The sequence below is a fragment of the Delphinus delphis genome, chromosome 17 (genome assembly GCF_949987515.2).
Source record: "Delphinus delphis chromosome 17, mDelDel1.2, whole genome shotgun sequence".
NCBI lineage: Eukaryota > Metazoa > Chordata > Mammalia > Artiodactyla > Delphinidae > Delphinus > Delphinus delphis.
In genome coordinates this window covers 11,502,371-11,514,641 of record NC_082699.1, presented here as the reverse complement: position 1 = coordinate 11,514,641, position 12,271 = coordinate 11,502,371, and the positions used below count along the sequence as shown (strand labels likewise).

At 40.2% G+C, this 12,271-nt stretch overlaps 1 protein-coding gene across 2 annotated transcripts in view; it reads right to left on the bottom strand.

The window, feature by feature from the left end:
• The window catches only part of MTFR1 (mitochondrial fission regulator 1), a 67,187-nt gene that overhangs the window by 2,655 nt on the left and 52,261 nt on the right, over nucleotides 1-12,271 (bottom strand). For both annotated transcript variants that reach the window (XM_059994710.1, XM_059994711.1), the window contains 2 exons: nucleotides 8,513-8,748; nucleotides 6,455-6,707 (listed from right to left, as the gene is read on the bottom strand). In XM_059994710.1, coding sequence (XP_059850693.1) covers nucleotides 6,455-6,707; nucleotides 8,513-8,748 — 489 coding nt within the window. The remainder of the gene's footprint in view (nucleotides 1-6,454; nucleotides 6,708-8,512; nucleotides 8,749-12,271) is intronic.

The following is a 12,271-nucleotide window of genomic DNA, read 5'->3' as shown; positions in this document are numbered from 1 at the left end:
ACACGTGACAAAGACACTGACACATACTGATGCGGCGAAGTGGAAAACCTAGATTTAAAGCTCAATGAAAGAGCACAAAAGTGCCCAGTAACAGTCCCTCAGGTCCTCTCAGGAGCAGAGATTATGTGCTCCTTCAGGGAAATTAGGGTTCCATTCTTCTCCAAAAGCCTGGTGACTACCATAGCAGGGATGCATACAGCTTCACTGGATGAATGACTGCACAGGAATGAAAAGCCTTCAAATGCAGTTGGGGGAGAAACTGGAAAGTTACCTGCAAGTGTTTATTCTGCTAATCTCTTAGGCTCCCGTACACAGTTAACTATCATTTTTAAACTAAAAACTTAGAGCTACTCATGTAGTCATGTTATAAAACAAAGTTCGCAAGAAACCTAGTACTTGGGAGATCGGTTCAAGATGGCACAGTAGGACGTGCTCTCCCTCCTGCAAGAGCACCAGAATCACAACTAACTGCTGAACAACCATCGACAGGAAGACACTGGAACTCCCCAAAAAAGACAGCCCACATCCAAAGACAAAGGAGAAGCCACAATGAGACAGTAGGAGGGGCGCAATCACAATAAAATCAAATCCCATAACTGCTGGGTGGGTGACTCACAGACTGCAGAACACTTATACCACAGCAGTCCACCCACTGGAGTGAAGGTTCTGAGCCCCACGTCAGGCTTCCCAACCCGGGGGTCTGGCAACAGGAGGAGGAATTCCTAGAGAATCAGACTTTGAAGGCTAGTGGGATTTGATTGCAGGACTTCGACAGGACTGGGGGAAACAGAGACTCCACTCTTGGAGGGCACACACAAAGTAGTGTGTGCATCGGGACCCAGGGGAAGGAGCAGTGACCCCATAGGAGACAGAAGCAGACCTACCTGCTAGTGCTGGAGGGTCTCCTGCAGAGGCAGGCGGTGGCTGTGGCTCACCATGGGGACAAGGACACTGGCAGCAGAAGTTCTGGGAAGTACTCCTTGGTGTGAGCCCTCCCAGAGTCCACCATTAGCCCAAAGAGCCCAGGTAGGCTCCAGTGTTGGATGACCTCAGGCCAAACAACCAGCAGGGAGGGAACCCAGCCCCACCCATCAGCAGACAAGCGGATTAAACTTTTACTGAGCTCTGCCCACCAGAGCTACAGCCAGCTCTACCCATCACCAGTCCCTCCCATCAGGAAACTTGCACAAGTCTCTTAGATAGCCTCACCCACCAGAGGGCAGACAGCATAAGCAAGAAGAACTACAATTCTGCAGCCTGTGCAACAAAAACCACATTCACAGAAAGAGACAAGATGAAAAGGCAGAGGGATATGTACCAGATGAAGGAACAAGATAAAACCCCAGAAACCAACTAAATGAAGTGGAGATAGGCAACCTTCCAGAAAAAGATTTCAGAATAATGATAGTGAAGATGATCTAGGACCTCGGGAAAAGAATGGAGGCAAAGACTGAGAAGACACAAGAAATGTTTAGCAAACACCTAGAAGAATTAAAGAACAAACAGAGAGATGAACAATACAATAACTGAAAAGAAAAATAGAGTAGAAGGAATCAATAGCAGAATAACTGAGGCAGAAGAACGGATAAGTGACCTGGAAGACAGAATGGTAGAATTCACTGCTGTGGAACAGAATAAAGAAAAAAGAATTAAAAGAAATGAAGACAGCCTCAGAGACCTCAGGGACAACATTAAACGCAACAACATTCGCATTATAGGGGTCCCAGAAGGAGAAGGGATAGAGAAGTGACCCGAGAAATATTTGAAGAGGTTATAGTTGAAAACTTCCCTAACATGGGAAAGAAAATAGCCATCCATGTCCAGGAAGCGCAGAGTCCCATACAGGAGAAACCCAAGGAGAAACACACCGAGACACATAGTAATCAAATTGGCAAAAATATAAAGACAAAGTATTGAAAGCAGCAAGGGAAAAACGACAAATAACATACAAGGGAACCCCCATAAGGTTAAGAGCTGATTTCTCAGCAGAAACTCTACAAGCCAGAAGGGAGTGGAATGATATACTTAGAGTGATGAAAGCGAAGACCCTACAACCAAGATTACTCTACCTGGCAAGGATCTCATTCAGATTCGAGGGAGAAATCAAAAGCTTTACAAACAAGCAAAAGCTAAGAGAATTCAGCACCACCAAACCAGCTCTACAACAAATGCTAAAGAAACTTCTATAAGTGGAACACGAGAAGAAAAGGACCTACAAAAACAAACCCAAAACAATTAAGAAAATGGTAATAGGAACATACATATCGATAATTACCTTAAACATGATTGGATTAAATGCTCAACCAAAAGACACAGGCTCACCGAATGCATACAAAAACAAGACCCATATATATGCTGTCTACAGGAGACCCACTTCAGACCTACAGAGATACAGACAGAAAGTGAGGGGATGGAAAAACATATGCCATGCAAATGGAAATCAAAAGCTGGAGTAGCAAAACTCGTATCAGATAAAACAGACTTTTAAAATAAAGAATGTTACAAGAGACAAGGAAGGACACTACATAATGATTACAGGATCAATCCAAGAAGATGATGTAACAATTATAAGTATATATGCACCCAACATAGGAACAGCTCAATACATAAGGCAACTGCTAACAGCTATAAAAGAGGAAATCAACAGTGACACAATAGTAGGGGACTTTAACACCTCACTTACACCAATGGACAGATCATCTAAACAGAAAATTAATAAGGAAACACAAGCTTTAAATGACACAATAGACCAGATAGATTTAATTGATATTTATAGGACGTTCCATCCAAAAGCAGCAGATTACACTTCCTTCTCAAGTGCACACAGAATATTCTCCAGGATAGATCACATCAAGCCTCAGTAAATTTAAGAAAACTGACGTCGTATCAAGCATTTTTCTGAGCATAACACTCTGAGATTAGAAATCAATTACAGGGGGAAAAAACGTAAAAAACACAAACACATGGAGGCTAAACAGTATGCTACTAAATAACCAAGAGATCACTGAAGAAATCAAAGAAGAAATCAAAAAATACCTAGAGACAAATGACAAAAAACATGATGATCCAAAAGCTATGGGATGCAGCAAAAGCAGTTCCAAGAGGGAAGTTTATAGCAATACAATCCTACCTCAAGAAACAAGAAAAATCTCAAACAATCTAACCTTACACTTAAAGGAACTAGAGAAAGAAGAACAAACAAAACCCAAAGTTAGCAGAAGGAAAGAAATCATGAAGATCAGAGCAGAAATAAATGAAATAGAAACAAAACAATAGCAAAGATCAATAAAACTAAAAGCTGGTTCTTTGAGAAGATAAAATTGATAGACCATTAGCCAGACTCATCAAGAAAATGAGGGAGAGGACTCAAATCAATAAAATTAGAAATGAAAAAGAAGTTAAAACAGACACTGTAGAAACACAAAGCATCCTAAGAGACTACTACAAGCAACTCTATGCCAATAAAATGGACAACCTGGAAGAAATGGACAAATTCTTAGAAAAGTATAACCTTCCAAGACTGAACCAGGAAGAAACAGAAAATATGAACAGACCAATCACAAGTAATGAAATTGAAACCGTGATTAAAAATCTTCGAACAAACAAAAGTCCCGGACCAGATGGCTTCACAGGTGAATTGTATCAAAGATTTAGAGAAGAGGTAACACCCATCCTTCTCAAACTCTTCCAAAAAACTGCAGAACTCCCAAACTCATTCTATGAGGCCACCATCACCCTGATACCAAAACCAGACAAAGATACTACAAAAAAAATTACAGGGCTTCCCTGGTGGCGCAGTGGTTGGGGGTCCGCCGGCCGAAGTGGGGGACACAGGTTCGTGCCCCCGTTCGGGAGGATCCCGCGTGCCGCAGAGCGGCTGGGCCTGTGAGCCATGGCCTCTGTGCCTGCACGTCCAGAGCCTGTGCTCCACGATGGGAGAGGCCACAGCAGTGAGAGGCCTGCGTACCGCAAAAAAAAAAAAAAGAAAATTACAGACCAATATCACTGATGAATATAGATGCAAAAATCCTCAACAAAATACTAGCAAACAGAATCCAACAACACATTAAAAGGATCATACACCATGATCAAGTGGGGTTTATCCCAGGGATGCAAGGGTTCTTCAGTATACGCAAATCAATGTGATACACCATATTAACAAATTGGAGAATAAAAACCATATGATCATCTCAATAGATGCAGAAAAAGCTGCTGACAAAATTCAACACCAATTTATGATAAAAACTCTCCAGAAAGTGGGCAAAGAGGGAACCTACCTCAACATAATAAAGGCCGTATACGACAAACCCACAGCAAACATCGTTCTCAATGGTGAAAAACTGAAAACATTTCCTCTAAGATCAGGAACAAGACAAGGATGTCAACTCTCACCACTATTATTTAACATCGTTTTGGAAGTCCTAGCCACAGCAATCAGAGAAGAAAAAGAAAAGGAATACAAATTGGAAAAGAAGTAGTAAAACCGTCAGTGTTTGCAGATGACATGATACTATACATAGCGAACCCTAAAGATGCCACCAGAAAACTACCAGAGCTAATCAATGAATTTGGGAAAGCTGCAGGGTACAAAATTAATGCACAGAAATCTCTTGCATTCCTATACACTAATGATGAAAAACCTGAAAGAGAAATTAAGGAAAAACACTCCCGTTTACCATTGCAACGAAAAGAATAAAATACCTAGGAATAAACATACCTAGGGAGACAAAAGACCTGTATGCAGAAAACTATAAGACACTGATGAAAGAAATTAAAGATGATACCAAAAGATGGAGAGATATACCATGTTCTTGGATTGGAAGAATGAATACTGTGAAAATGACTATACTACCCAAAGCTTCTACAGATTCAATGCAATCCTTATCAAATTACCAATGGCATGTTTTTACAGAACTAGAACAAAAAAATCTTAAAATCTGTATGGAGACACAAAAGACCCCAAATAGCCATAGTGGTCTTGAGGGAAAAAAACGGAGCTGGAGGAATCAGACTCCCTGACTTCAGACTATACTACAAAGCTACAGTAATCAAGACAATATGGTACTGGCACAAAAACAGAAATATAGATCAATGGAACAAGATACAAAGCCCAGAGATAAACCCTCGCACCTATGGTCAACTAATCTATGACAAAGAAGGCAAGGATATACAATGGAGAAAAGACAGTCTCTTCAATAAGTGGTGCTACATGTAAAAGAATGAAATTAGAACACTCCCTAACACCATACACAGAAATAAACTAAAATGGATTAGAGACCTAAATATAAGACTGGACACTATAAAACGCTTAGAGGAAAACATAGGAAGAGCACTCTTTGACATAAATCACAGCAAGATCTTCTTTGATCCTCCTCCTAGAGTAATGGAAATAAAAACAAAAATGAACAAATGGGACCTAAGGAAACTACAGACAAGACAAAAAGTAAACCCTAAGAATGGGAGAAAATATTTGCAAACGAATCAACGGACAAAGGATTAATCTCCAAAATATATAAACAGCTCATGCAGCTCAATATTAAAAAAACAAACCACCCAATCCAAAAATGGGCAGAAGACCTAAATAGACATTTCTCCAAAGAAGACATACAGGTGGCCAAGAAGCATGTGAAAAGCTGCTTAACATCACTAATTATTAGAGAAATGCAAATCAAAACTACACTGAGGTATCACCTCACACCTGTTAGAATGGGCATCATCAGAAAATCTACAAACAGCAAATGCTGGAGAGGGTGTGGAGAAAAGGGAACCCTCTTGCACTGTTGGTGGGAATGTAAATTGATACAGCCACTGTGGAGAACAGTATGGAGGTTCCTTAAAAAACTAAAAATACAACTACCATAGGACCCAGCAATCCCACTACTGGGCATATACCCAGAGAAAACCATAATTCAAAAAGGCACATGCACCCCAGTGTTCATTGCAGCACTATTTACAACAGCCAGGATGTGGAAGCAACCTAAATGCCCACTGACAGACGAATGGATAAAGAAGGTGTGGTACATATATAGAATGGAATATTACTCAGCCATAAAAAGGAACGAAATTGAGTCATTTGTAGAGATATGGATGAATCTAGAGACTTTCATACAGAGTGAAGTAAGTCAGAAAGAGAAAAACAAATATACATTAATGCATATATGTGGAACCAAGAAAAATGGTGCAGATGAAGCAGTTTGCACAGCAGAATTTGAGACATGGATGTAGAGAACAAATGTATGGACACTAAGGGGGGAAACTGGCGTTGGGGGGGGCTGGTGTGATGAATTGGGAGATTGGGACTGACATGTATTCACTGATGTGTATAAAATGGATAAGAACCTGCTGTATGAAAAAAATTAATAAAATTCAAAATTAAAAAAAAAAAAGAAACCTAGTACTTGGTTTTAGGCAAAAAAATCAAGGGAAGTGAGAAAGAAGGCAAATATATCCTCACCTTTTTACTGACCGAAGTTTCACGCTGTTCATGTCTTTAAGGATCTCCAGCATATTTGGCATATCAGATTTCTTTGGACTGCTCTTGACTGAAGTCTTTCCAGCACAGGCGTTTTTCTCTCTTCGATCTCTAATCAGATCAATAGCAGATGCGCTTTTGTGGAGCCCTGACGGAGGGAGGGGAGGTGGCGGAGGGGGAGCTGGTGGGACACAGGGTGGCGCTGGGGCAACGGATGCCGTAGATTCTAAGTCACCTACAGAAACAAGGGAAAGTCATTTTGATCCTGCTGGTAATAGGCAAATAATCTATTTTTAAAGCAACATTATGTTAAGGACTTTATATCTGAAAACAGTATCCTTAAAAAGAATCAAAGTTACATAAGTAGAAAGGAAGTTTCAGTTACTTGGTTGGAATCTAAATGCCTGCATCTCAGTCACTGTATCATTTAATCCCAAACTCTCCAGATGGAAACATTCCATTTAACTTAACAGGGCGCTTTTGTGATCTCCAATGTTCAAGTCTGACTGCTGCCAAGTGTGTAGCTACTTTTAGATGAAACAGAGCATCTGTACTGCACACATAACTATCTTCAGTATATACAGTTTGACAATTTAGTACTAGAGTTAAGTATTTGAAAAAACCATTTGATACTCCGTGGTTCTTTTTAAGTATATTTACATAGAAGATTTAATTGAGCATTAACTAGAATGTGCATTGACCAAAGTGTGTTTAAAGTTTTAGATTTATTGTTGAACAAATTTCTGGCAGGAAAAAAAAAGTTATAGTTAATTTCCAAAACAAGAAGTAACCAAGAGTTAAAGTGGTTCTAAAATAAGGACCTAAAAATTCATCTTTCTGCATAATTGGAAATTACAGAGTTGTTTTGGGGGTGAACTATATTAATTAGGGGGAACTCGATGCACACGAGTTTTACCCAAGGGATATGGATTGTAAATAGAAGTCTAACATAAAGCCCCAAATTATCTCACAATTTACAGTAGTTTTCTAGTCTGCCAGAAGAGGGAGGTAAAGCAAAAGAGAAATGTAATTCTTAGGTTAAACAGAAAAGGGCAGGACTTTGTTACGTGCAAATTTCACTTAAGTAACACCAGGTGTGGGGAGTGCACTCACCCTCTGCCCATCTTGGCCTGACCCAGGTTGGATGAGGTTTCCATGTGGGGTTACATTAAACTCTAGGACCACAAGCAAAGTGGCTCAGAGGCAGAATAACTGTCCTATCCTTTAACCTTTAGAGTTGGCTTATGCTGAGTCTCGCCAGGACTCAGGGAACAACACTTGGAAAAACAACCACTACCTACCAACAGGTTAATGGGCTAGGATTTCAAGGCTATAGTTTCTTCTCCAGAGTGACAGTGCCACACAAATAAAAGCAACAGTAGTAGTCCAGGAGTCAAAGGACCTGAATTCAGTTTCCACTCTGGGCAAGAGGGAGAAAAATGACTACTGAATATCTACTATGTGCTGAAGGTATCGTATATAATCTCCACGTTTACTCCCTACCACAGGTAACTACTATCCCCATTTTAGAGCAGGAAAGGGAGGTAGAAAGGCCAAGTACTTGCCTCAGGACATGTAGGTCAGTAAACAGCACTCAACCCTGTCAGGGTTGTTTTTTGCGATTACCTCCTGTCTGATGGAATGGTGCCATTATCACAGAAACTAAGTTTACCACAGCATTCACTAGTAGCAATTCAACTGTTACCAATGTATGTATATTTTGTGTTTTCAAAATACACTCATCATCCTCTCTGACGGCATTAAGATTGTTCAAAACAAACAAAAACTACTTAACCTTGACTGGGTCCTGTACTGGACAATGCAGAGGACTGATTTTCCAACAAGCCCAATGGCTGTTACTTTTTTTTTTCTTTTAAATTTCATTGTAATATAGCTGATTTGCAATGTTGTGTTAGTTTCAGGTGTACAGCAAAGTGATTCAGTTATACTTCTATATATACATTTCCTTTTTCTTTTAAAATTAGTGGCATTCTCCTAATTTCCAGTTTGCTGGTTAAAACAAATGTAGGACTTGCAGACCTGCACCGAGGTTTTGCTGTTCCTGGAGGGTCACAATTTTGGCAATCTGAGCTCTGAGGGCAGCAAGCTCACTTTCGAGGGCACAGATCTTCTGCAGTGCTTCCTCATTGGCCAGTGTCATGGTCTGCAGTGGAGGCTCTTCCGGAGACAGGTTTGGTAAGGAAAACTGCCGGCCTAGGGGCTTCTCGAAGAAAGGAAGATCATCCTGGAGGGGATGCCTTTTCCGGATCTCTGTCCTGCAAGGAAGACAGAAGGTTGGCTGTCACACAGGCTTTGTTAGAGAATGTAAAAAATCATCATTTCAAAGTCAATCAGAACACAGCAGAACATAACATCTGAGAACCACTTTTCAGGCTGACCTTACATAAAACCCCTGCTGTAAGTTTCAAAACAACAAAGCACTTATCAACCTGATGTAGATACACACCACGCCAGGTTTCTTGTTGGCATCATTCTTCTTAATCTTTATCTCTGCGTTATATGCACAAGCCAACACTATCCAGAGGAATCACAGATTCCAACGATGTTTTTGCTAATTCATGTTTTGTTTTGGTGGTTTGAACTAAGGTGATGCAACTTTTAATGCTGTTAAAAATGGTAAACTGGGACTTGGCTGGTGGTGCAGTGGATAAGACTCCACGCTCCCAATGCAGGGGGCCCGGGTTCGATCCCTGGTCAGGGAACTAGATCCCACATGCATGCTGCAACTAAGAGTTCGCATGCCACAACTAAGGAGCCCAGAGCCACAACTAAGACCCAGTGCAATCAAATAAATATATTTTTTTAAAAAAGGTAAACTAGGGCTTCCCTGGTGGCACAGTGGTTGAGAGTCCGCCTGCCGATGCAGGGGACATGGGTTCATGCCCTGGTCTGGGAGGATCCCACATGCCGCAGAGCGGCTGGGCCCGTGAGCCATGGCCGCTGAGCCTGCGCGTCCGGAGTCTGTGCTTCGCAATGGGAGAGGCCACAACAGTGAGAGGCCCGCGTACAATCAATCAATCAATCAATCAATCAATATATGTAAACTAATTATTGGTTATATTTGACAATCAAATCAAATCAGTAATCCATTAGCCCTTCCCCAGGGTCTTGGTTTCTGCATTTCGATGTCCGTGTTTTCCACTTGTGATAGAATACACCGAACTGCAAGACACACTGTAACAATATGGGCCAAATTACAGCATAAGAAACTGAAAAGGGGGAAAAAGTAATTATAATTGAACCCATGCAGTAATTATACAGATGGTCTCATTTTCACTTGAGCGTAAAGAAAGGTTTTCTAATATGCACTGCTTCGTAGGTTGAGAATAAAATTCAGATTTCAACTGTCAATTTATATATTTATCCATTTCCTCCTATTTTCTACAGTTAGGTTTTTCCAGCCTCTAAGCCCTTTTCTTTTTTCTTCATCCAGCTTTATTGTGGAATAATTGACAAATATTGTGTGTGTGTGTATATATATACACACACACATATATATACATATAGTACAGCATGAGGATTTGTTAATGTGTATACATTTTGAAATAATCACCACAATCAAGTTAATTAACATATGCCAGTTTCCCTCACAGTCTCATGTGGTCATGTGACCGAGCTGTGTCTAACAAGATGGTGAGCCACTTCAGAAGGCTGCTTAGAGGGCAATGACTCAACTCTACAAGAAAGAAAGTCCTTTCATCTCTAGCCCTACCCACTTTTCCTGCTTCTGAGAGCCTTGCGAGTCGCTGAAGGACAGAAGCTAACCTTGACAGTAAAGCCAAAGCTAAGGATGGCAAAGAGCCTGGCTGGTCCCTGAGGACACAGTGGAGCCACTGTCAGCTTCAGACTATCCACTCTGGATGTTTTTGACTTGAGAAAAATTTCCATCACCATTATTTTGGGCTTCTGTTTGATGTAGTCAAACTCAGACTGACTGTTACAACATTCACCAACATTATACTGTATTTCAGTTTTCCTTTAACTGAACACTGCTATTTTAGTTTTGCTTGAGAGCTATGATAATTCATTCTACCTAGTGTCTGAATGAATGAATTCTTGGACCTTTAGCTTTCGGTATTTTGCACTGAATTCAGTTGTTTTTCTTCATATCTAATTTTGATTATGCCCTGTTAATTAAACTGTCATACACAGAGGCTGCTTGCAAATTGTTTTTTACCTGTAGTATTAATTATTAAACAAAAATATTTGGAGAATAAATGTCCTCGTTATTACCTAGCTAGCAACCAACTTTAATAATACTAACCTCACTCACTTTATTTAATTTAGAATATCTGTGGGGTAGGGAAATATATTGGGCTTGCAAAGCTTTAATTACCATTTCCTTTCTTACCCCACACGGGGAAGAAACAGGTGATGAAATGTCTAAAAAAAGTACATGACGATTAAACAAAGGTAAAAACTTTTATAAGAAACAATACCAATGCTCTGATTAAATACATTAATGTGTTCTTTGAAAGATTATATGTTATATAAGTTCAGATTAGGGCATGTGCTCTAATCAACCTGCAATAAAGAAAGTAATTTTAATAAGACATTAAATTTTTTCTTAAATCACTATGGTTTTTTGTTAATATAACACTGAATTTTGATTTCTACTTACCTTTCATAGGGTAGGTCAAATAATTTCGTTAAACGTCTCTATATGATAAACACATTAAATTACAAGAAGACAGAAATTAGTCTACTGAATGAAGTTTTTTGGGGGGGATATTTACATAGAGTTATTTAATCAGTATAATGTCAAATATTTAATATGGTTCCTCAACTATATTCTTGACAACTGTCTAATAAAACATTAAAACACTAATTTTAAAATAGTGTTTTAAAATACTATTTTAAAAATATTACGTTTTGAAAGAACTAAGGAAACCACTGGTAGATAGGATACTGGCAGAGACAGAATTCTAGTCCTGAGGAAAGATCTGGGTAAAATATAGAAATCTCAAATAAATGTACAATTAAAGTATCACACTTGTTCGAAACAACAGTGGAGAAAAGAGGAAGACTACTAGTAGGAACGGAGACGGCGGGTCTCGAGCAGGGGATGGATCAGAAGCAGACAGTTCTCAGGACAGGGGACAGGCGCCCTGCCACAGGCAGCCGGGTGGAGCACCTGGAGGGTGACAAGTGGATGGAAGTGCAGCCGAGCAGAGAAGCATGAGAGCCTGGAGGTAAAGACGCACCTCTACCCCCTACCGTCTCCCATTTTCCATGAAAGTTGGATTTTGCTTTGTTTATCTGAACTTACCTAAGAGAATGTTTTATTGGGAACATAAGCAAGGATGATGGTTTATTTTCATATTATGTATGAGTGCAGAGGTTTCATAAACTATATATTATAACAGCAAATAAAGATAAATTTTATTTATTTTTTATTTTTTTGCGGTACACGGGCTTCTCACCACTGTGGCCTCTCCCGTGGCGGAGCACAGGCTCCGGAGGCGCAGGCTCAGCGGCCATGGCTCACGGGCCCAGCCGCTCCGCGGCATGTGGGATCTTCCCGGACCGGGGCATGAACCCGTGTCCCCTGCATCGGCAGGCAGACTATCAACCACTGCGCCACCAGGGAAGCCCTAAAGATATATTTTGAATGCCAGAATCTTTAGTGCTACTAAACAAAAAAATGATGTTATAATAACTGTTTTTTCAAGGACTCAGTCACTTTAGTAGTGAGTATACCCTCCCAGATCACAGGATCCAGAAGTATTATATGCTTTTATGTTTGTTTTAAAATGTTATCACTCAAGTAAGCCAATC